The 24,773-nt window shown below is 39.7% G+C and overlaps 1 protein-coding gene across 1 annotated transcript in view; it reads left to right on the top strand.

The window, feature by feature from the left end:
* Positions 1 to 24,773, top strand: part of zanl (zonadhesin, like) — a 44,780-nt gene that overhangs the window by 3,923 nt on the left and 16,084 nt on the right. The window contains exons 6-31 of the mRNA XM_047385098.1: positions 2,533 to 2,685; positions 2,881 to 3,045; positions 3,150 to 3,250; positions 3,542 to 3,620; positions 3,721 to 4,656; positions 4,759 to 4,952; positions 5,082 to 5,223; positions 5,399 to 5,643; positions 5,832 to 5,980; positions 6,221 to 6,349; positions 6,880 to 7,018; positions 7,269 to 7,410; positions 7,895 to 8,091; positions 8,813 to 8,951; positions 10,029 to 10,145; positions 10,970 to 11,094; positions 11,350 to 11,495; positions 11,717 to 11,860; positions 12,172 to 12,279; positions 15,493 to 15,662; positions 17,104 to 17,306; positions 17,669 to 17,813; positions 20,449 to 20,696; positions 20,884 to 21,061; positions 23,960 to 24,068; positions 24,484 to 24,578. Coding sequence (XP_047241054.1) covers positions 2,533 to 2,685; positions 2,881 to 3,045; positions 3,150 to 3,250; positions 3,542 to 3,620; positions 3,721 to 4,656; positions 4,759 to 4,952; positions 5,082 to 5,223; positions 5,399 to 5,643; positions 5,832 to 5,980; positions 6,221 to 6,349; positions 6,880 to 7,018; positions 7,269 to 7,410; positions 7,895 to 8,091; positions 8,813 to 8,951; positions 10,029 to 10,145; positions 10,970 to 11,094; positions 11,350 to 11,495; positions 11,717 to 11,860; positions 12,172 to 12,279; positions 15,493 to 15,662; positions 17,104 to 17,306; positions 17,669 to 17,813; positions 20,449 to 20,696; positions 20,884 to 21,061; positions 23,960 to 24,068; positions 24,484 to 24,578 — 4,698 coding nt within the window. The remainder of the gene's footprint in view (positions 1 to 2,532; positions 2,686 to 2,880; positions 3,046 to 3,149; positions 3,251 to 3,541; positions 3,621 to 3,720; positions 4,657 to 4,758; positions 4,953 to 5,081; positions 5,224 to 5,398; positions 5,644 to 5,831; positions 5,981 to 6,220; positions 6,350 to 6,879; positions 7,019 to 7,268; positions 7,411 to 7,894; positions 8,092 to 8,812; positions 8,952 to 10,028; positions 10,146 to 10,969; positions 11,095 to 11,349; positions 11,496 to 11,716; positions 11,861 to 12,171; positions 12,280 to 15,492; positions 15,663 to 17,103; positions 17,307 to 17,668; positions 17,814 to 20,448; positions 20,697 to 20,883; positions 21,062 to 23,959; positions 24,069 to 24,483; positions 24,579 to 24,773) is intronic.

The raw sequence follows: 24,773 nt of genomic DNA, 5'->3' as shown, positions 1-24,773 counted from the left end.
TGCGTGGGTTCTCACCGGGTACATCGGCTTCCTCCCACAGTCCAAAGACATGCCTGGTAGGTGAATTGGTCACTCTAAATTGCCCTTAGGTGTATGAATGAGTGTGTGCATGGTTGTTTGTGTGTTGCCCTGCAATGGACTGGCGACCTGTCCAGGGTGTACCCTGCCTCTCGCCCATAGACTGCTGGAGATAGGTGCCAGTTCCCCCGTGACCCGCTATGGAATAAGCGGTAGAAAAAGACTGACTGACTGACTGACTGTAATATAACCAAAAATCTTTTCTTACAAATAAAGATCAGAGATATACTCTGGTGGTGTGATTTTTGGGCTCACAGCACTTAATATTTACCATTAGTTAATTATCATCAATAATTAATATTTATTAACCCAAACCCTGCCAAATGTCACTGTGCTATTAACAGTTTCACTGAATGGTGGAGTTCTGACCTTCTCTTTAAAGATAATCACTCTTACACAAAATAAACACCGTCTCATTATCTATGTGAAAATTTATGAAACCATTAGTCCCTCTTACAACCAAACTATTGTGGTCCAACAACGTTCACCTAATTAAGCATGTAATATTCTACAAAAAGGCGTACACTAATAATTCAAAATAAGGATATGTGTTGGAGGGTAGATGGAGATCAAAGCAGCAGTTTATGGACTTATGAGAATAACACAACAGTTTGGATTAAGTTGGAAGGATGATCAAACCACTACGCTGTGAAACCTTTTCTCAGGTATCAGCTGGTAGAACGTAGGGCCACACCCCTTAGCCACTAGCAGCTGATAGCCCCAAATCTTGAACAAAGGGTAATACAACTCTATGGCTGGAGCTCGGTGGAAAAACCCCAAGGAAATTAAAATAATGGAACGAACAATGGAGTGGCCAGGCCACGAGGTCCAGACTGTAGTCGGTTTCGAATGAAAAACTTTCAAAGTTTAGCTTTAACTCCTGACTGATTGGCAATCAGCAGGATGAATGCATCCAACGTCAGCCCAACTGCTCGTTGCACTTCCACAGTATTCAAACAGTAGATCAAAACAGTTCAGCATAAAACACTTCAATCGATATTGCATTCAACGAGTTAATACCTTGGATTAACTAATGGTGATCCTAATTCACGCTGCCTAGACCTCTAAATACACCAATCTGATTTAATAGAAAAAGAATTAAAATTCTAAATATACATTGAATAAGTAGTCGATTTCTTCTCTTCACCAACTTGAGGATGGGTCGTGGATCTGAAGAAAAAACAGGGGAACTAGAGTGTCATGCGTCCGTCATAATCTCTAAAATGGTAAACTTCTCATCTGTCCAAAACAGGGAAAATATTAGGAACCGTTGCAGTCGACTAAAAAACAAGGGTCCCTCATCTCCTTGGAACAAATCCTCTGTGGATTTCACCTCCGCCTGGGTTGCATCTAACAGTCTTCTAGCAGGGAATATGAATCTTCTGATTTTCTTGTATCAGACAGATTTCCAGCTTTCAAGCTCTTTTGGGAATGGCCAGTATGGAGGAAAAGTAAACCCACCTGCAAGCTTCTATTTCTCCAGAGATTGCCTCCTCACTGTAGGCTTTTAAATTACATTTGGAACTTGCGGCTAAAAGTTTGTTTCCTCAGCTTTTTATAAGTCCTGACTATGTCAAAGCTTCGACGCCCGTCACCGCGGCGCATGTCGAGCTACGCAGCCCAGTCGTCCATCCGACCAAAATGGTGGGTGTGACCCCCAACAGTTATGTTGTTAGTAATTATTTCAGAAATTATTTATCAAAATCACTTGGCATAGCTAGTACTATTATAGAAAAGGTGAGTCATCTGCAGCTCAGTTGCTTCGCAGGTTAACCAATCAGCATAAATAGCAGTTTAAATGATGAATTATGATGTTATCATTCAACATTCAAAATGAAATTGAGATCTTTAAAATATATTTAAAAAAAGGTAGATTTATTTATTTAATATTTGTATTTTCGAATTTTATTCAAGTGATTAAATGTAACAATGTAGTAAATAACTTATTAATTTTAGGGATTTGTATTACTGTCAGACTTCTATAGAAGGAATATTATCTGTAACCTGTTCTAAGGAGGATACCAAAGAATCCAAACTACAGAGCAGGAGCAGGGGGAAGAAGAGAGTAAGGAAGAACATGGAAGGAGAAAGAAGGAAAACAGAATCAGCTATGTCTCTAAATGGCAAAATATAGATGAACTTTCTACTAGTTATACAACACTGTGTGTCTAAGGTTATATTGTCCCAGACCCAGGCAAGGCTGTCAGCTGACCTGATTATATAACCCTATTTGTGACGAACACTAACGCTTACCCTATCCCAAACCATTGCCAGTACAAACCCAACTCTTCCCTTAACCTAAACCTAATTAACACATTAGCCATAACCCTGAACTTCAAAAAGGTAAAGGTACATGATTATGCTAGAGTATGTTATTTAAATGGATACTCACACACACACACACACACACACACACACAACTGTATTGACTATGTCCATTGGTTTTCTCTACAGCTTGTATATCTGGTTGTGATTTTGACACTATGGATGATCTGTGCGGGTGGACAGTCTACAATGAGAATCCTGAAGTGTTCGGTTTTATTCAGTGGGTGGGAGCGACAGACACAGTTGGCACTGGACCTGAGGATGACTTCTCTAAACCTGGATGTAAGTGAAACTCTGGGTCTGGTTTAAGGTCACTGCATTAAAAGAAGTAGCTCTTGCCTAAAAGATACATTGTGCTAAGGTTAGTCTTTGCAAATATAGACTCTGTAAGTCTTAGTTAAGTAAAATTATAATAGAAATTCTGAAAAAGTCAATGTAAATTATGACACATGTTTGTGTATATATCCATATATACAGTTGGAATGTACATGTTGCTGGATTCTCTCGATGCTATTCCTGGAGAGAGTTCTCAAATGAGAAGTCCTGTAATACCATCATCCTCGAGATGTTTGGAACTCAGCTTTCATTACTACCTGTATGGTACCAGCACCACTATGGAACTCAGTGTCCACACCATCACAGGTAGAAATATGGATTCATTTTATGACATAAATGTCACAGTGACAGTTTTACTATATTTACATGGTGTTTTTTTTGTGTTTTTTTTTTTCCTTTTTACTGTTTAGCAGGTGGAAGCCTTGGATCTGCTCTCTTTACTGTCAAAGGGAACCAGGGTCAGCACTGGTTGCCTGCGGATGTCCGCCTCCAGGGAACTGCTGACACTCAGGTAAAATCAACGAGCTAATCTGTTCTTTATTCTTGTATGCGAATGATCACATTAGTCTGTTAGCTTAAAAAAATAATGACTGTTGCTTGTGAGGTGCTTGCTCCCCCATTCCAAGCATACCAACGTGTCCTTAGGAAAGGCAGTGCTCTCCAATGATAACAGAAATGTAACACATGAATGTTTTATACAGTGCAAATATGAAACAAAACGTTCTGTATGTGTGAGTATGATTGGATGAGAAGCCCAGTTGAGAGCGGGTGTGAACCAATTTTTTTTTAAATTTTCTTTCAGTTTGCAATTGTCGGCACCTATGGTGAAACCCCTGAGACAGATATTGCTGTTGATGCTGTGTGTATTAAGACCTGCACCGGTAGGAAATTTATCAGAGATGTCACTGCACCTTTGCCCAATAGAAAAAACAAAAAAAGCAGTTAAGTTTTTTAGACAAAAATTTTTTCCTTTATTTATAGCTGCGCCAACAACACCAAAACCACCAACTCCTGGACCAACTACCCCTAAACCACTAACTACTGGAGCAACTACACCAAAACCACCAACTCCTGGACCGACTACTCCTAAACCACCAACACCCGGACCAACTACCCCTAAACCACCGACTCCTGGACCAACTACTCCTAAACCACCAACCCCAGGACCAACTACTCCTAAACCACCAACACCCGGACCAACTACTCCTAAACCACCAACACCCGGACCAACTACGCCTAAACCACTGACTCCAGGACCAACAACTCCTAAACCACCAACACCCGGACCAACAACTCCTAAACCACCAACACCTGGACCAACTACGCCTAAACCACCGACTGCAGGACCAACTACACCTAAACCACCGACTGCAGGACCAACAACTCCTAAACCACCAACACCTGGACCGACTACGCCTAAACCACCGACTGCAGGACCAACTACACCTAAACCACCGACTGCAGGACCAACAACTCCTAAACCACCAACACCTGGACCAACTACGCCTAAACCACCGACTGCAGGACCAACTACACCTAAACCACCGACTGCAGGACCAACTACTCCTGAACCACCAAGTCCGGGGCCAACTACTCCTAAACCACCAACCCCAGGACCAACAACTCCTAAACCACCAACACCCGGACCAACTACGCCTAAACCACCGACTGCAGAACCAACTACTCCTAAACCACCAAGTCCTGGGCCAACTACTCCTAAACCACCAACCCCAGGACCAACAACTCCTAAACCACCAACACCTGGACCAACTACGCCTAAACCACCGACTGCAGGACCAACTACTTCTAAACCACCAAGTCCTGGGCCAACTAATCCTAAACCACCAACCCCAGGACTAAGTACGCCTAAACCCGCAACTCCTGGACCGACTACTCCTAAACCAACAACACCTCCTAGTATGACATACATTTGACTATTTTCACTATTTTTGAATTATGAATATACAGTCCCATTACAAATGTTTTCATCTGCTGTTTTCTTTTTTATTGTGTGAACAGAACTATGTCCACCTAATGCGGAGTATATAGACTGTGGTCCAGCTTGTATCCCTACATGCATGGAACCTTCCACCAACTGCTCTGGGTCTTGTATCAGTGGTTGTTTCTGTAAACCCGGCTTTGTCTTCAAGGGACGTCATTGTGTTCCACTGGATAAATGTGGCTGTTTGGACGATGACAATAAGTATTATGAGGTCAGATGGTATTTTTATGAGCATACATTTCTTTTGAATAAATATAGATATAGATATGAGAATAAAGAGCAAGTTAGCACTGGAGTCAGTCGAGTCCAGTTACTGATCCCTTGTTTCATCTTATTTCAGCCTGGTGAGATAGTATCGCAAGATGGATGTTCAAAGCTGTGCCGCTGTTTGGGGAACTACACTTTTGAATGTGTTGATAACTCCTGTGATCCCACTGAGGAGTGTCAAGAGGTTAATGGTATTTCTAGCTGCTATCCTAAAGGTAATGATGCCTCAGTAAGCCTCAGATTTTCTGCATTTTGAATAACTGTTAAACTCTCTTTAACATCACAGAAGTCATTTTCATGCACTTCTACATTTACAACAATTTGTTTTTGTTATATAATGCGCTCCTAAGAAGCTCGTGATGTGTAGTTTTTCATTCTACTTCCCCTTAGGTACATCAACATGCGTGGCATCTGGAGATCCTCACTACACAACCTTTGACAAACACAATTACAACTTCATGGGCAACTGCAGCTATCTGATGTCTGCACCCTGCAATGACACAATTCAGTCATACTTTGAGGTCCACACGGACAATGAAAACCGATTCAACAGCCTCGCTGTCTCCTATGTCAAGGCTGTACATGTATATGTGTACATGATGAAGATCTCCATTCTCAAAGGTGGCACTGTGCAGGTAGGAAATGCTGGGGAAAATTGGGAATTAACGTAGTTGTTTGTTGGTCAGCTTAGTTGGGATAGCTTCTCAGAACACCTGGACCAACTTTTGACATGTAATTTAATGTAACATTTCTCTCACTGCCAAAGAGAAAGGTTTTCCATACTGCTTCCATTTAATAATCCACACCTGCCTTTTTTATACAGGTCAATGGGACCAATGTTAACCTTCCAGTGAATCCAGACCCTGGTGTTTCTGTCTTCATGTCAGGAAAACATTACACCGTGTCCACAAATTTTGGTTTAACTGTTCGCTATGATGGAAACCACTTTATGGACATTAAAGTGATCAAGGAGTGAGTGAAGACTACACCTTATTAATTTGTGGTATCTTTTCTAACAGTTCCTTTAGTAGTAAAATGAGACCTCACGGTAGTTGAGTTTTTGCCATAAATGAACAGGAGACTGTTTATTCGCAAGTCTCAAATTCATGGACACATCATTGTGGCAAAATGCAACAAACTCCTTTGAGGGAACTGTTCCACTGGCTGACAGTAATACAAAACTATTAACAATATATTTTCTGTGAACTGCAGTTATAAGGACAAACTGTGTGGACTGTGTGGAGATTATAATGGAAATACTAAAGACGACTTCCGTAAACCAGATGGAACCTTGACAAGCGATGCAAATGATTTTGGCCACAGCTGGAACACTGATCCAGAGTGAGTGCTGAACAAAGTAAAACTGATATCTAAAAGCAACACAAACCTGTTTTCTAAAAATATAAACTGAAAAGAAATTTAATGAATTAATACATTTGTGTAGGTCTTTGAGCCCTTGCTGCTCAAAAGTAAAATAAAACGTCACCTACAGTGTTTACTTCCATTTTGTGTTTGTGTTCCTTTTATGCAATATATATATATATATATATATATATATATTTTTTTTTTTTCTTTTATATATTTTTTTGTCTATTTAATGTTTGGATATTTCTGTATCATTTTCCACTACTTATCTTGCTTTGCTATTTTATTTTCCGCTCCTTTAGACCACATGTGAAATTTGCTCTGGGGCCATAACGGCTCAAAGTTTTTCATTGTGCAATTAAACAATGATATTTAAATCTACGCTCAGTGCTTTGCAGTTGAATTCAACTTAGTTGCATTCAGCACAATTTATTCAATTTATTTCAGTGCAGTTCAGTTAAATTTGTATAACGAATGCTCAACAATTATCTAACTTGTGTTGACAGGTGTAATAAAAAACCTAACACTACCGTTCCTGGATGTGATCAAGAAGAGGAGGAGCTTTTTGAGAGTTCTGGATACTGTGGTATCCTGCTGGACAAAAACGGCCCCTTCGCTGCGTGTCACTTCAAAGTCAACCCAAATGTATGTGGTGACTAAAAGGAGCTTTTTATCTGCCAGCCAACTTTGCAGCTATTTATAAACACAGCGTTGTAAAAACCACCGTTTATAAAAGCCCTGTAAAACAACATAATTTATTGTATGAGTAAATCTTCATTGTAAAACTGTCTAATGAACACTAAATGGTTGCTGCTGTTTTCAGTGACAGGTTTTGACAATAGATCAGAGACACCTTTCAGCATTGTAATTTAGTGAATTAATTATATGTTTTCAGAATTACTTCAGGGACTGTGTGTTTGACTTATGTGAACTGAATGGAGCCAAACCCATTTTATGTGAAGCTATTGAGGCCTACATCAATGAATGCCAGGACCGTGGGGTCAACATTGGACAGTGGAGGAATGAAACTTTTTGCCGTGAGTATAGGCTAAGCTGTTAAAGATTAGATGAAGGTTAGAATGAAGTTTGTGGTGGTTAAATTGCACGGTTCAATTAGTTGCTAAATTACTTGCTAAATTTAAATGGATTTAAAAACAATCACTTTGCTTTTATGCTCATTTATGAGCTTTTAGTTCATTTCAACCACAATCACAAGTACTGGGCTTAACTTTGTTCCATTTACTATTGAGGAGTTTTGAGGTTTTATGTTCAAACAGAAAACTGACCTGTATTCTTCATAAAGAGCTTCTGCTGAATCTGAGAAATATAAACAGAATATAGTTTAACAAAGTTTGTCACAAAGGTATTTAGCTAAAAGCTATCATTTATAAAAGGACAGTAGTCATTTCTATTATGCTAAAAAGTAGCTTAATGTTTCATATGACATCTCTATCATATATAATGCATATCTGCCCCTATCTGGGCTGTATTATTGACCTTGGCCTGCTTTTTTGCCCCTAGCACTGAAATGTCCCACTAACAGCCACTATGAGCCCTGCGCTGACCCCTGTCAAGAGACGTGCTCTAAAAAACCTTCCTCCTGTAGTGGACCATGCTCTGAGGCGTGTGTGTGTGATCCTGGTTATGTCCTAAGTGCTGGCAAATGTGTCGAGAAGAATACTTGTGGCTGCACACACACAAATGGCCAGTATTATGAGGTACAGTGAGCTGGGCATGATAGGCCCATAAGTAATCCAGTGGAATGTAACTTGCTTGTGTTCACTGACTTAAACTCATTCAAATACATTAATTAAATTTTTAGCTTAATTGTCAATATTTTGGTCAATTGATCTATTGATAAATCAGCAAAATACATACATACAAATCAGTGGCGGATGCTGGTCTTTCGAGAAGGGGAAGCTCTGATTCGCTCATTTCGCTGTCAATCAAAAAGGGATTCAGCCTCAGACAGATCATCCAATCATCATGCAGAAGCTGAGCGTCCGGGCCAGCCGAGGCCAGCCCACTGCCCCATAGACCCCCAGAGACGCTGAGGGTCCGATGGGCGGGACAAAGCCCAGCATTTTTGCTTCGCTATTGAACTCACTGTTTAAAACACGGTGAAGCTGCGGGAATGAGTGAGAGGAAAGCCGCGTCGTTACCAGTGATAAGAAGCTGATTCTGAACAAAAGTTGAGCGCGTTGTAGCGCATATTTAGTCAATGACACGTACACACAACAGTATATATTTGATCACTTATTTTTGGACATTTTAGGGGAAGCTGAGCTTCCCTTGCAGTCTTAGAGCAATCGCCGCTGATACAAATACATAATACTCAAGTTAACAAGTTCTCCTTGCCTAATGAACATTTGCTCAGAGATCACTTAGCTCACACTATCCTACTGTGTTAGATTTTCAACTACTGTTTGTTTTTTTCAGCCTGGAGAGGAGTTTTATGTGGAGGACTGTAAGCTAAAATGCAGGTGTGATGCACCCTTTGTTACCTGTGCTGCCTCTGAGTGTCCCCCAATGCATGAGTGCAAAGTACAAGATGGAGATCTTGGCTGCTATCCTACTGGTAATCACACACATAAAGAACATGTAAATATGAACAACATTTGCAATTTGATAATAGTTAATGGTTTACTGCCTAAACATTGCCTCTTGATGTGATTAAGGTTCATCCAAGGTTTTAGGTACCTTGTCCTCACCAGATACACCTTGAATAGAGATTCAAGACAAAATAATCTCCACTGTCAAATAAACCATAGGCCAAAAAAGTATGTATGTGTAAATGGGCTTGAACTGACATGTCAGTAAGACTGCAAAAGTGATCTGCAAATTTAGTTTAAGTTCAGTTCATTTGTCTAAGAAGTTGGAGCTTTCATCTAGAAGTTCCTTCCCGCCCGAGACAAGAGCATTTTAGCTGCAAGTTTTGAAACCATTGGGATTTGCTAATAGTTTTGGTGCTACCTCCTAGCGGCAATGGAAGCTAATAATGTTCTTCTCTTCATTTGATGTGTTTAAACACTAAAGGAATATATTTGCAAATAGAACTTGTACACTATCTGAACCACTGGTTTAATAAACTCCAGGATGTATTCTTGTTGTATTTCCAACTGGGAACTTGAAAAATCCTAGACTTCTCAGTATAAATAAAAAGCAGCATAAACAATCCTTGTTTATGAAGAGATTATATTATCCACATTAAATCCTGAAAAATAATTAACTGTCTGACTGACTAATGCCAATGAGTTAAATGTGTCAGCCCGAAAACGTCAGAGGGTTGTAACAAACCACATGCAAAGTCCAGTGGGCAACAGTGGAGAGAAATGTCTGCTATATAAGAAATCCTCCAGTCCTCCATTGGCCTCAACAAAACAGAGACAGACAAACGCTGCCTGGCCTTTTTTTCTATGAAAAATACACAGAGAGATAACAGTTAATGGCACCAATAACTCTAAACTGCATAAATGGAGAGTAGTAAGTGAAAGAAGTAGAGTGAGTGCTACAGACTTAGGCCAACATCAAAACTCTAGAGATAACTCAGGAATTATTCTAAGAGTGAATAATAAAAGTTTTAAGCCTTACCTTCTTCTTCATGCTTTACTGACAGATTGTGAAGTTAAGTTAAGTTTTATTCATGTTCACCCAGGCTCTCAGGACTGTGTGGTTTCTGGAGATCCTCACTACAACACATTTGACAAGAAGTTCTACAGCTTTATGGGAACCTGCACCTACACATTGGCAAGAACATGCAAGAACAACACAGGTAGGAAGATGTTGACAGAATTTATTACTACTCTAAAACAGTCATATGATATATTTCCTCTTTGTATCTTATTTTGTAAAATTTGTCCTAAAGACTCAAAGTCATGAACAAATGTGCATGAAAATGTGACCATGTGTAATGCATGAGCCAACATTCACTTAGCTTTTGTTGTTAGGGTCACCTTTTGTTATTTGGGTTTCCCAGGAAGCAGCGGGCTTGGATCTTTTAGCAGGACACAGCCAGAAAATGGTCAATTCAAGTCAAGTAAATTTGATTCACAGAGTACATTTCATACAACAATGAAAGAAAAATATACAAAATATACTAACCTAATTAAAGCTTCGAAAATAAAGATACAGATACTAAGGCACTGGTTTTCTGTGTAACAGCATGAAATTGGTTATTCTTTTTAAACAGCTCAATGACCTCTGAAAAATATCATACCTCACCCTAAACCTCTAGACAGGTGTGTCTATTTCTGCTACCATTGCCAAAGGGACCTGCCAGGTTGAGCTGGATCACCTAATAATCATAATAATAATTATTATAATAATAATAAATGTATTTGTATAGAACTGTCAGACAACGTGCTTCACAGACAAAGAAAACTGCATCAGGCTGCAAACAATCTAATGTGCATAATTTATTCTTCCCCCAGTGGAAAGATGTGTGTCTGTTTCTCAGTATATCTGAATATACTGTATAAGAAGTTAGTGAAAACCATTTGCTAGCAACAATTTTTACATACAGTGAAATAGGTGAAGAGAGAATAAATCCAGTGAGCACATCAAGTTGAATTGACTGTTATTTGTGTGTCTGTGAAGGTCCTTGGTTCTCTGTGGAGGCAAAGAATGAAAATAGAGGAGCACCAGGCTTGTCTTACCTGAGAAAACTCTACATCACTGTGAATGGAATCACTGTGACCCTAATGAAGTCCAGAAGAACTCTGGTCAGTATAAATAGTAGTTTCATTTTAAATGTAGTTGCCAATATTACTCTGGGAGAATATAAATTGTCCCCACTACATACCAACTATATATGCTATTCTCCCTGTTTCATATTTCTTTAGCTACCTTATTATTTTCCTATTCTATCCCATAGCTTGAACTTAACTGAAAAGATAAGCAGGAAAGGATATATTTATTCTGCAGTTCTGTTTAATTTAGCCCTGTTGAGTCATTTTCTTCATCCAACCCTCTTACAGGTGAACGGTGTACGCGTGGCTCTCCCTCACTCCACCTCTCCTCTGATGTCCCTCAGTCTTGCCGGGCAGTACGTCACCTTGGAGACGCCCTTTGGGCTACGGGTTCGTTGGGATGGAAATCATTATGCCCAGATCTCAGTACCTAGGTTGGTATAGAGGTATTTTAAAATGTTTACGTAAAATGAGTTGAAGTTTTCACCGACAGTGATGACATGCTTAGTAGCTTACCAGCTGTGTTTTCAACACTTCTCTCAAATAAGTCAACGGTCCTGTAGATCTTCTCTGGATAAAATGTTGCTTATATATATTTCATTAAAGATTTTATGGTTTATGTTCTTTGGTACACCTTTTCTTTATGTTCATCCAGCTCCTACTATGACCAGATGTGTGGCCTCTGTGGTGACTATGATGGGAACCCAGACAATGACTTTACTAAACCAGACGGCACCCTGGTAGGAAATGTTAATGACTTTGGAAACAGCTGGGAGACGGAAGAGGACGAGGATGACTCGTGAGTTAATGAAAATTCAACTGTAGTTTATAATCAGAGATTTTCTGAGTTTCCTCCAACCTTTCTTTGTGAATGTAAATATGCTGTGTGCACATTATACAAAAGATCAAGTAAAGAGTAAATATTACACATAAGCTCCTAAAACCAATCATCAATTCTAATTGTTGATTTAAAATCATTTCTTAAAGCCCTTTTTCTGCTCTAGCATAATGTATAAAATATGTTGTATTTCAAGACATCCATACTGGTTTTGTTCATCATGCGTGAAGGCTTTTGCTTTAACAATGGAAAATCAACCTTGTTTTGTGTAGGTGTTCCCCAAACACAAAGCCGGACCCAGACTGCGACCCCAGTCTTGAGGCCGAGTTTGAAAAACCAGACAAATGTGGCAAGATAAAAGACCCTACTGGACCGTTCAGGTGAGACAAAACAAGAATCCCCATTTCATTATTTAGCTGCTTCACTGATTCATCAGAAGAGAAGTCTAGATAAAACGCTAAAGACAGCTAAATGCTGTCTTCAGTTCTACTTTGTAAAGCATCAGAGAAATGGTGTTCCTACAGATAATGTTTTGTGTTCATGTTAATCTCTTTAGTGCATATTTTTGACCAAATCTTTATGTAGTAAGTAGGTAGTCCTCATTCTCAGCAGTGTCAGCAACTTTCTATCTGGACTTGGTACTGTATGATTACATGTTGCAGTTAAAAGGAGGTTATATGATGGTAATAATGGCCTGAACAATGTTTTTTATGCTTGGCTTTGCAATCAAAGAATGTTTAAAACTGCACTAACTGGATGTTTTGTTTTAAAATATGGAGCTCAAGGCTTCTGACGGATATAACCCCAATAAAGATTTTATCACACTATGACAGAGATTATGTACAGTAACGTCCTTATCATGTTTATGATTAAACTTTTATCTTACTCTTGGAACACTGAACATGAGCATAACTACAGTTACACATGTATGCACACGCATACAATATTAACTGTAGCCATAGAAATGGAAATTTAGCAACCAGAGGTCACTACTTCCTGACCAATTAAAATAAAATCATCAATCCTGGCCCTTTCTGTTTGAATTTCAAAATTACACTCAGTCTGTAAATAAAATCTGAATACTCATTTAAAAAGCATTCAAAATTATTTGCTTAAAATAAATGTATCTAAAGGAAGTGAATTAAACTATTTAGAGATAATTACTAATTCAGTTCTTGAATTTTTGTAATAGATACAGCAAAAGGCTCAATATACAGTTCAGATCTATCCATCTATCCATCCATCCACCCAGACTATAGCACTACATTTGTCGAAAGGACAAATGTACAGCAGACTTGATGTGTGAATGAGAAACACATTGTAAAGTACTTAGTAGAACCTAAGTAAGGTAGAGTGACAAATGGGTCATACAAATATAGATTATACGGCAGCTCTTAAGTCCGCCATTCTAAGATGCTAATAATAAACAGTAAACCATTTAAAGATAAAAATTTCTTAGTGTAAATTAGCCATTAAGTTAAGATGCATTGTACGTTGTATTAATATCTAATATTTTTATTGGCTGCAATGACTTCGAACGGGCGCAAACATAATTATGATGAACTAAAAGGAGACCTGACCTTGACCAATCAGAATCTTTTTTCATCTTAGCCATCATGAGCAATATATATCCTCATTTCACCATAAAATTAAAGAAATTGACATCTGTCAGTACTCTGTTCACACAGGCACTCTGGATGTTTAACCCATACATGACTAATAAATAATATAGATGATAGATAATATAGAACACACACTGTCTGTCCAACAATATGTCGCAGCACACTTCATATGTTGTGCAACAGTATTTATTAGACACAGTTGGGATGTGTTTATTTATGTACAGTACAGACCAAAGGTTTGGACACACCTTCTCATTCAAAGAGTTTTCTTTATTTTCATGACTATGAATATTGTAGCTTCACAATGAAGCCATCAAAACTATAAATTAACACGTGTGGAATTATATACTGAACAAAAAAGTGTGAAACAACTGAAAATATGTCTTATATTCTAGGTTCTCCAAAGTCGCCACCTTTTGCTTTGATAACTTGAGATGCTTAGCACTTGTTGGCCCTTTTGCCTTCACTCTGCGGTCCAGCTCACCCCAAACCATCTCGATTGGGTTCAGGTCCAGTGACTGTGGAGGCCAAGTCATCTGGCGCAGCACCCCATCACTCTCCTTCTTGGTCAAATAGCCCTTACACAGCCTGGAGGTGTGTTTGGGGTCATGGTCCAACTAAACGCAAACCAGATGGAATAGCATGCCGCTGCAAGATGCTGTGGTAGCCATGCTGGTTCAGTATGGCCTTCAATTTTGAATAAATCCCCAACAGTGTCACCAGCAAAGCACCCCCGCACCATCACACCTCCTCCTCCATGCTTCACGGTGGGAACCCGGCATGTAGAGTCCATCCGTTCACCTCTTCTGTGCCGCACAAAGACACGGTGATTTGAACCAAAGATCTCAAACTTGGACTCATCAGACCAAAGCACAGATTTCCTAATGTCCATTCCTTGTGTTCTTTAGCCCAAACAAGTCTCTTCTGCTTGTTGCCTGTCCTCATCAGTGGTTTCCTAGCAGCTATTTTACCATGAAGGCCTGATTCACACAGTCTCCTCTTAACAGTTGTTCTAGAGATGTGTCTGCTGCTAGAACTCTGTGTGGCATTGACCTGTTCTCTAATCTGAGCTGCTGTTAACCTGCAATTTCTGAGGCTGGTGACTCGGATGAACTTATCGTCCGCAGCAGAGGTGACTCTTGGTCTTCCTTTCCTGGGGCGGTCCTCATGTGAGCCAGTTTCTTTGTAGCGCTTGATGGTTTTGGCGACTGCACTTGGGGACACTTTCAAAGTTTTCCCAATTGTTTGGAATGACTGACTTTCATTTCTTAAAGTAATGATGGCCACTCGTTTTTCTTTACTTAGCTGCTTTTTTCTTGCCATAATACAAATTCTAACAGTCTATTCAGTAGGACTATCAGCTGTGTACTGTATCCACCTCCTGCACAACACAACTGATGGTCCCAACCCCATTTATAAGGCTTGAAATCCCACTTATTAAGCCTGACAGGGCACACCTGTGAAGTGAAAACCATTTCAGGTGACTACCTCTTGAAGCTCATCAACAGAATGCCAAGAGTGTGTGGAGCAATAATCAAAGCAAAAGGTGGCTACTTTGAAGAACCTAGAATATAAGACATATTTTCAGTTGTTTCACACTTTTCTGAATTCCACATGTGTTAATTCATAGTGTTGATGCCTTCAGTGTGAAGCTACAGTATTCATAGTCAGGAAAATAAAGAAAACTCTTTGAATGAGAAGGTGTGTCCAAACTTTTGGTGTGTACTGTAGTTTTTGTGAAGTTTGAAAATGACATCTATCTGTCTGATGACCTAAATGCTATGTTTTATTGTTTTGTTTTATTAAGAAAATTTGTGTACATCTCTTTGCTGCCTTTTATCTGGATTGCTGTGACTTTACTACGTTATTTTTTAAGAGACCTTTTCAGTGACTGTCCTGAAAAATGTCCTACTTCACTTCTCTATTGTTCTATTGTCCTTTAAAAAAAGCATGTGTTTTTGTTTTCTTCAGAGAGTGCATCAGTGTTGTAGATCCCACTCCATTCTTCCTAAGTTGTGTTTATGACATGTGCCAGTTCAACGGCCAGCAGCATGTACTATGTGACCAGCTGCAAGCTTACACCGATGTATGCCAGAGTGCTGGAGCGAAGGTCCACCAATGGAGGACTCCAGATTTCTGCCGTAAGTTTTCCAATAGATCTTTTGTCTTGTCAGTGCAGCACTGAGTACACAAACCAAATATTTTGATAAGTGGTTTATTCTTACTACATGTATACATTGTTACGTACGTGTTACATATGTTACAGAGATATGTTTTGAAATATTTGTGGTAAACCATTTTAAGTTCTGGAGTTATGAAAAGGCTGTAAAAGGAACCTTTGTTCTTTTTATGCTGGGTTAACTGATCCCAAATCATTGCAATAATTTAGCTTGTATGTTTTCATCTTGAAAGTCAATGAGAGTCCTCCCTTGGGTCATGCTACCCAAGCTGCAGTTTGGTTCTATGTTTTGCAGCTCCACTATCAGTACATTATTCATTAGGGTGTCTTTTTCCTGGTGTCAGTCTTTTGCTGTGAGACAGCTAGAAGATGGAGGTGAGAGACAATCTCACTTGTTCATTTTATAGTGTTCACTATACAGAGGATTTAGAAGTGGGCTAATCTATGGTTAACTCCTCTAACACTAATTTAAATATAAGGGTTACTATTACGCTTTAATTATGTTGCTATCAAAAACCATAAAAACTTATATTTTGTATCCATAGTGTTGACATTTATACTAATATTATATAAATGTTTAGCATCAGAACAAGTTAACTAATTAACAAATAAATGAGAGCTAGTACTATGTTTTAATACATAGTGGACTGCACACTCAGAGTAGTTAAAAAAACGGAATAACTTAGCTTCAAGTGTCTGGTTGTTTGCCTTAATGCAGGATCAGCTGTTTCAGCCTGTACGCATCCAACTGCAAAGCTGAGATGGTTTGTGTTTCTTAGAGCTTTTTATGTTGTGATAACCATGGAGAAGGTCAAAGTGAAATTTTAAGTTTTTAAAGCTTAAACTACTGAGAGAACTTAGGCATTTACGCCAAAATCGTACATCTATAAAACAGCTCTGAAGAAGACCTGAACATAGACAATAAAAAAGTTCTTTCTTTAAAAAAGTGGAATTCTGATTGTTTTCAAATAATTCTTTATATCCCTATGTCTTTATGTAACTAAAGCATTTGCTGAAAACATTGACATCTGATCTAATGATTTTACACATGCAAGTGTGAAATAAAAGCAACAACAGAAGACATCTGTGAGGAACCTTATTACAGAGATCAAATATTATCAGCTATATTTAAATCCAAAGACATTCCAAAATCTAGTCACACCATTGTTATAAAAAGAAAGGTTTTGATGTGTTGCCCCAATAAAACCTCAGCAGATAAAGGACTGGGTTGACACTGGAATCAGTTTCTGCTCAGATATTCCTACTGGTGAGATCACAATCTTATTTGGTTTGTTATCAACGTTTCTTTTTTTTTCTTTTTGTTTATCATTCTACCTTTATCTTTTTTGTCCACATTTCCTTATTTCTTCCAACATCTGTCCTCCTTTTGTTTTTCAATGCAGCCCTGGCCTGTCCCCCTAACAGCTCGTACTCCCTGTGCGTGAGCTCGTGTCCTGAAACCTGTCTGGGTGTGTTCGGAGCATCTGGCTGCGAGAACGTGTGTGTAGAGGGCTGTAAGTGTGACCCTGGCTTCATCCTCAGCGATGACAAATGTGTTGCATTAAAAGACTGTGGCTGTGTGGACACCAGTGGGAATTACCATCCTGTAAGTGGGACCAGTCTTTAATCGATTTACTGTAACTTCTTTTGCCTTATTCTAACTCGTTCCTGCCATGGTATCTTTGAGGAAATAACAGTTCAGCTGTTCTTCTGTTTGATAAATGTAAGAAAAGGCTGCAAAAGAGAAAGAAAAACTATAAGCCTGCAGCTGCTTTGCGAGAATTCCCTAGAAAGATAATTTTTGATATACAAAACACAAATGCCAAATGCTGTGCAGGAAACATCAGAGGTATATCCCTATTAAACTCTATGAGAAAGCCCTTTTCCCTTTAAATGGTATCTCAGTAGTAGTGAAGTGTTGGTTTGTAAATCAGTATTTATAACCTGCTTTGCCCATATGTTTTTCAGGCGGGGGATGACTGGTATTTGGAGGGTTGTGAGCAGAAGTGTGAGTGTCAAGGCGGAGGTTTGATCCAATGTTACAACACTAGTTGTAGACCAAGCACTGAGAGCTGCCAGCTACATGATGGACAGTATGACTGCCGCCCTGTTGGTATGTTAGATACATTCAATCTGTTATCTTCTTTAAAATGGTGCCATACATACAGGTCCTTCTCAAAGAATTAGCATATTGTGATAAAGTTCATTATTTTCTATAATGTAATGATGAAAATTTAATATTCATATATTTTAGATTCATTGCACACTAACTGAAATATTTCAGGTCTTTTATTGTCTTAATAGATGATGATTTTGGCATACAGCTCATGAAAACCCAAAATTCCTATCTCACAAAATTAGCATATTTCATCCGACCAATAAAAGAAAAGTGTTTTTAATACAAAAAACGTCAACCTTCAAATAATCATGTACAGTTATGCACTCAATACTTGGTCAGGAATCCTTTTGCAGAAATGACTGCTTCAATTGCGGCGTGGCATGGAGGCAATCAGCCTGTGGCACTGCTGAGGTCTTATGGAGGCCCAGGATGCTTCGATAGCAGGCCTTTAGCTCATCCAGAGTGTTGGGTCTTGAGTCTCTCAACGTTCTCTTCACAATATCCCACAGATTCTCTATGGGGTTCAGGTCAGGAGAGTTGGCAGGCCAATTGAGCACAGTGATACCATGGTCAGTAAACCATTTACCAGTGGTTTTGGCACTGTGAGCAGGTGCCAGGTCGTGCTGAAAAATGAAATCTTCATCTCCATAAAGCTTTTCAGCAGATGGAAGCATGAAGTGCTCCAAAATCTCCTGATAGCTAGCTGCATTGACCCTGCCCTTGATAAAACACAGTGGACCAACACCAGCAGCTGACACGGTACCCCAGACCATCACTGACTGTGGGTACTTGACACTGGACTTCTGGCATTTTGGCATTTCCTTCTCCCCAGTCTTCCTCCAGACTCTGGCACCTTGATTTCCGAATGACATGCAGAATTTGCTTTCATCCGAAAAAAGTACTTTGGACCACTGAGCAACAGTCCAGTGCTGCTTCTCTGTAGCCCAGGTCTGGGGAATGCGGCACCTGTAGCCCATTTCCTGCACACGCCTGTGCACGGTGGCTCTGGATGTTTCTACTCCAGACTCAGTCCACTGCTTCCGCAGGTCCCCCAAGGTCTGGAATCGGCCCTTTTCCACAATCTTCCTCAGGGTCCGGTCACCTCTTCTTGTTGTGCAGCGTTTTCTGCCACACTTTTTCCTTCCCACAGACTTCCCACTGAGGTGCCTTGATACAGCACTCTGGGAACAGCCTATTCGTTCAGAAATTTCTTTCTGTGTTTTACCCTCTTGCTTGAGGGTGTCAATAGTGGCCTTCTGGACAGCAGTCAGGTCGGCAGTCTTACCCATGATCGGGGTTTTGAGTGATGAACCAGGCTGGGAGTTTTAAAGGCCTCAGGAATCTTTTGCAGGTGTTTAGAGTTAACTCGTTGATTCAGATGATTAGGTTCATAGCTCATTTAGAGACCCTTTTAATGATATGCTAATTTTGTGAGATAGGAATTTTGGGTTTTCATGAGCTGTATGCCAAAATCATCCGTATTAAGACAATAAAAGACCTGAAATATTTCAGTTAGTGTGCAATAAATCTAAAATATATGAATGTTAAATTTTCATCATTACATTATGGAAAATAATGAACTTTATCACAATATGCTAATATTTTGAGAAGGACCTGTATATTGTCTGTTAAAGTTTAAGAGAGTCACAGTTATGCAATGAGCATCTGTTGGACAATTATCTAGGCAGCTCCCAACTTATCTGGATCCCCAAAATCTGGCAGTGAATAGTCCTTGTCTGAATGTATTTGTCAATATTTGAAAGCTTAATAAACTAGTGACACATTGCAATATTATTTGGCAAGAAAAAGATACTTGATTTAGAACAAATACCATACTTTATTCCCACTTATCCAAAAAATGGAATTGAATGTGAGTGTGACACGTACGTTGGGATATTCGTCTGTAACTTCCTTAACATTTTTTCTACAAGCCTTTATTAATAGTCATTTTCCTCTGTGAGTCAGATTAGATACATAAATCAACATAAAACCTGGAAAGATTTTAACTACCATAGGGAAAATTACACCTTCAAATTAAGTTATAATATAAAAGATAATTATCTACAAGCTCTTTATTATCCATATCCAGAGAATGCAACAAGGACAGAGCAAAGCCAGATGTTCCTCAGGAAACAGTTCCCCAGCCAGCCCAAAATTAAAGGACTAAATGTAAAAAACATTGACTGCACTAAAAGACAATTGCTAAGAGAGCATTGTCAGCAGTATACTTTGGAAGCAACCCGGGAATCATGGAAGTGCATATGACCACTTCAGACAGCACATTAACCCATGTCAGATGGAGTTCCTCCCTTAGATCACACCCTGCCTGTTATGTCACATGACAGTTAACATGTTGTTTTACCAGAACTATGCTTTATGTTGATGATGAAAGATAAGGAACTGTAGTTTGGGTAATAATATTGTCTATAAGGCACACTGATTTGAAAATCAAACTGGGAAGAGGCCCATCTGTATCTAATACAACTGTTACTCCTTACTTAGAAAAGCATGGTTTTTAAGGCCACATTCCTTCCCTTATAATTACCTAATTAGGATTTGTTTTGCATTTCCACAAAATCAGAAGTTTTAGCAAAGTGTCTGAACACAGTTCCCAACTTCTCTTTCTCAGGAAATGGTATCTGCTCAGTGTCTGGAGATCCTCACTACACCACCTTTGATAAGCACACCCACCATTACATGGGTGCTTGCTCCTACACACTGACCAAACCCTGCAACATCTCCTCTGAGTTGCCGTACTTCACTGTGGACACCCAAAATGAGCACAGAGGAAGTAACAAGAAGGTTTCCTACGTCAGAGCTGTGATGATCAATGTGAACAATGTGACTGTCATTCTTAACAAGGGTCGCAAAGTGCAGGTATGTACCCCTACTCTGCTAGTTCTTCCCCTGTGAGACATTTACTGGCCCTGCTCACAGCTTTTGTATTCCATATGTGTGAACCTCTGGGCCAAATGTTTCTGCACCAAACTACTGCTCTTGCTGTGCTGATGTCCAGTGTTACTATGCTTCTATTCTGCTTGACAACTTTCATTTTACTCTTCAGGTCAATGGGACTGAAGTTGTAACACCCATCACCTCCATCATTGGGGTTCATATCTACCTGAGTGGAAAGTTTGTAGTTCTGGAAACATCTTTTGGTCTGAGGGTCCGGTTTGATGGCAACCACCATACAGATGTCACCATACCAACTTCTTACAATGACCTACTCTGTGGCATGTGTGGTAAGAAACACACTAGTGACTTGTATTAGCTCCTTCTCAGACAGCTTATGATGTAATATACATACAAATTTTGAAATATAATTGAAACATTGTGAATTTCAGCACTCCTGTTTCCAACACAACTAATTTATCTACATTCTGATAATGGCTATTACAGGTCCTTCTCAAAAAATGTGCATATTGTGATAAAGTTCATTATTTTCCATAATGTAATGATGAAAATTTAATATTCATATATTTTAGATTCATTGCAAACTAACTGAAATATTTCAGGTCTTTCATTGTCTTAATATGGATGATTGTGGCATATAGCTCATGAAAACCCAAAATTCCTATCTCACAAAATTAGCATATTTCATCCGACCAATAAAAGAAAAGTGTTTTTAATACAAAAAACGTCAACCTTCAAATAATCATGTACAGTTATGCACTCAATACTTGATCGGGAATCCTTTGGCAGAAATGACTGCTTCAATGCGGCGTGGCATGGAGACAATCAGCCTGTGGCACTGCTGAGGTCTTATGGAGGCCCAGGATGCTTCGATAGCAGCCTTTAGCTCATCCAGAGTGTCGGGTCTTGAGTCTCTCAACGTTCTCTTCACAATATCCCACAGATTCTCTATGGGGTTCAGGTCAGGAGAGTTGGCAGGCCAATTGAGCACAGTGATACCATGGTCAGTAAACCATTTACCAGTGGTTTTGGCACTGTGAGCAGGTGCCAGGTCGTGCTGAAAAATGAAATCTTCATCTCCATAAAGCTTTTCAGCAGATGGAAGCATGAAGTGCTCCAAAATCTCCTGATAGCTAGCTGCATTGACCCTGCCCTTGATAAAACACAGTGGACCAACACCAGCAGCTGACACGGTACCCCAGACCATCACTGACTGTGGGTACTTGACACTGGACTTCTGGCATTTTGGCATTTCCTTCTCCCCAGTCTTCCTCCAGACTCTGGCACCTTGATTTCCGAATGACATGCAGAATTTGCTTTCATCCGAAAAAAGTACTTTGGACCACTGAGCAACAGTCCAGTGCTGCTTCTCTGTAGCCCAGGTCTGGGGAATGCGGCACCTGTAGCCCATTTCCTGCACACGCCTGTGCACGGTGGCTCTGGATGTTTCTACTTCAGACTCAGTCCACTGCTTCCGCAGGTCCCCCAAGGTCTGGAATCGACCCTTCTCCACAATCTTCCTCAGGGTCCGGTCACCTCTTCTCGTTGTGCAGCGTTTTCTGCCACACTTTTTCCTTCCCACAGACTTCCCACTGAGGTGCCTTGATACAGCACTCTGGGAACAGCCTATTCGTTCAGAAATTTCTTTCTGTGTTTTACCCTCTTGCTTGAGGGTGTCAATAGTGGCCTTCTGGACAGCAGTCAGGTCGGCAGTCTTACCCATGATTGGGGTTTTGAGTGATGAACCAGGCTGGGAGTTTTAAAGGCCTCAGGAATCTTTTGCAGGTGTTTAGAGTTAACTGGTTGATTCAGATGATTAGGTTCATAGCTCGTTTAGAAACCCTTTTAATGATATGCTAATTTTGAGAGATAGGAATTTTGGGTTTTCATGAGCTGTATGCCAAAATCATCCGTATTAAGACAATAAAAGACCTAAAATATTTCAGTTAGTGTGTAATGAATCTAAAATATATTAATGTTAAATTTTCATCATGACATTATGGAAAATAATGAACTTTATCACAATATGCTAATTTTTTTAGAAGGACCTGTATACACTGCCTGGCCAAAAAAAAAAAAAAGTCACCACCAAAGAAAAAAAGGTCACAGACTAATATTTCGTTGGACCTCCTTAAGTTTTGATCACGGCATGCATTCGCTGTGGCATTGTTTCGATAAGCTTCTGCAATGTCACAAGATTTATTTCCACCCGGTGTTGCATTAATTCTTCACCAAGATCTTGGATTGATGATGGTAGTCTGACTGCTGCACAAAGCCTTTTCCAACACATCCCAAAAATTCTCAATGGGGTTAAGGTCTGGATTCTGTGGTGGCCAATCCATGTGTGAGAATTATGTCTCATGCTCCCTGAACCACTCTTTCAGAATTCGAGCCCGATGAATCCTGGCATTGTCATCTTGGAATATGCCCGTGCCATCAGGGAAGAAAAAATCCATTGATGGAATAACCTGGTCATTCAGTATATTCAGGTAGTCAGCTGACCTCATTCTTTGAACACATACTGTTGCTGAACCCAGACCTGACCAACTGCAGCAACCCCAGATCATAGCACTGCCCCCACAGGCTTGTACAGTAGGCACTAGGCATGATGGGTGCATCACTTCACCTGCCTCTCTTCTTACCCTGATGCGTCTAGAACAGGGTAAATCTGGACTCATCAGACTATATGAACTTCTACCATTGCTCCAGAGTCCAATCTTTATGCTCCATAGCAAACTGAAGCCTTTTTTTTCCACTTAGCCTCACTGATTAGTGGTTTTCTTAAGGCTACACAGCTGTTCAGTCCCAATCCCTTGAGTTCCGTTCGCATTGTGTGTGTGGCAAGGCTCTTACTTTCACTATTAAACATAGCCCCAAGTGCTACTGTTGTTTTTCTTTGATTTGATTTCACCAAATGTTTAAATGATCGGCAACCTTGTCTTTCAACGTGTTTTTTTAAGAAATGAGAAGCAACTCATTGCACCAGTTGGGGTTAGATATCTTGTTGCCTGGTGAAACATGTTCACTCATGCAGTAATTATCCAATGGGAGTCTCGTACCTGGAGCCCTGGTTAAATCCAGGTGGCGACTTTGTTTTGGCCAGGCAGTGTAGCTTTTTTTTGTTTTTATTTCAAAGACAAACTAGGGCAACACAGTGCTACACAAAAAACTAAAAGCCTGTATATGCATAATTTTGTACTTAGTAAAACGTTTTCTGCCCCTCACAGGAAATTTCAATGGAGACCCCAAAGACGACAACTTGAAACCAGATAATACAGCAGCGTCTAACACCAATGACCTTGGTGACAGCTGGCAGGTGGCTGACCCACGGCCTGAGTGAGTGATGAGATCACAATGTATCTGCCTTGTTTTGTTTTTTGGTGTAGTTCTGACCCATCTATCCTTCTCATGCTGCTCAGTAACTCACATCCTTTGTTTCTTTTTTAAAAATTAGCATGGTTGGTCATAAAACTCCTAAGCCTAAGACAACACTCACTGACACCTTTAAAATAAACCTCTGCACTGACATGTTTCTATTACAAGTTTCTTAGACATCAAGACAGTTCACTGCTGAGACAGATTTAAAAACAGTCAGCGAAACAATATTTCCCACAAACTTATACAAATCCCTCAAGGTTGCCACAAATGATTTGTCTTCAAAGAACCCAAAATGTCTGTAGCTTGTAGAAAACGTGGTTGTGTGTATAGAGAATGTTAAGTTATTATAATGGATGTTCTTTTGCATCTGCAGCTGCACTAATGGCGGAGGACAGGAGGACTGTGACAAAGAGGTGGAGGAAGAGGCCCAGAAGCCCACCAGCTGTGGAATGATAATTGACCTCAATGGTTAGTTCACACAGATTAATGCTTAGACACCTATAAACACATGCCTAGGTGGTCAGGTGACAAAGTAATGGTGCAAATAATGTGACATAACAGTAATATATTGTACTTTAGAGACTGCATGGGATTAAAGTATAAAGTAGAGTAAATGAAACCAATCATAAATGACTTGGAAGGTAAAAAATCTGAACCATGAAA

Source organism: Girardinichthys multiradiatus, chromosome 14 (genome assembly GCF_021462225.1).
Source record: "Girardinichthys multiradiatus isolate DD_20200921_A chromosome 14, DD_fGirMul_XY1, whole genome shotgun sequence".
Classification (NCBI taxonomy): Eukaryota; Metazoa; Chordata; class Actinopteri; order Cyprinodontiformes; family Goodeidae; genus Girardinichthys; species Girardinichthys multiradiatus.
Note: the sequence above shows the minus strand (reverse complement) of the source record. Positions and strands in the feature narration are given on the sequence as shown.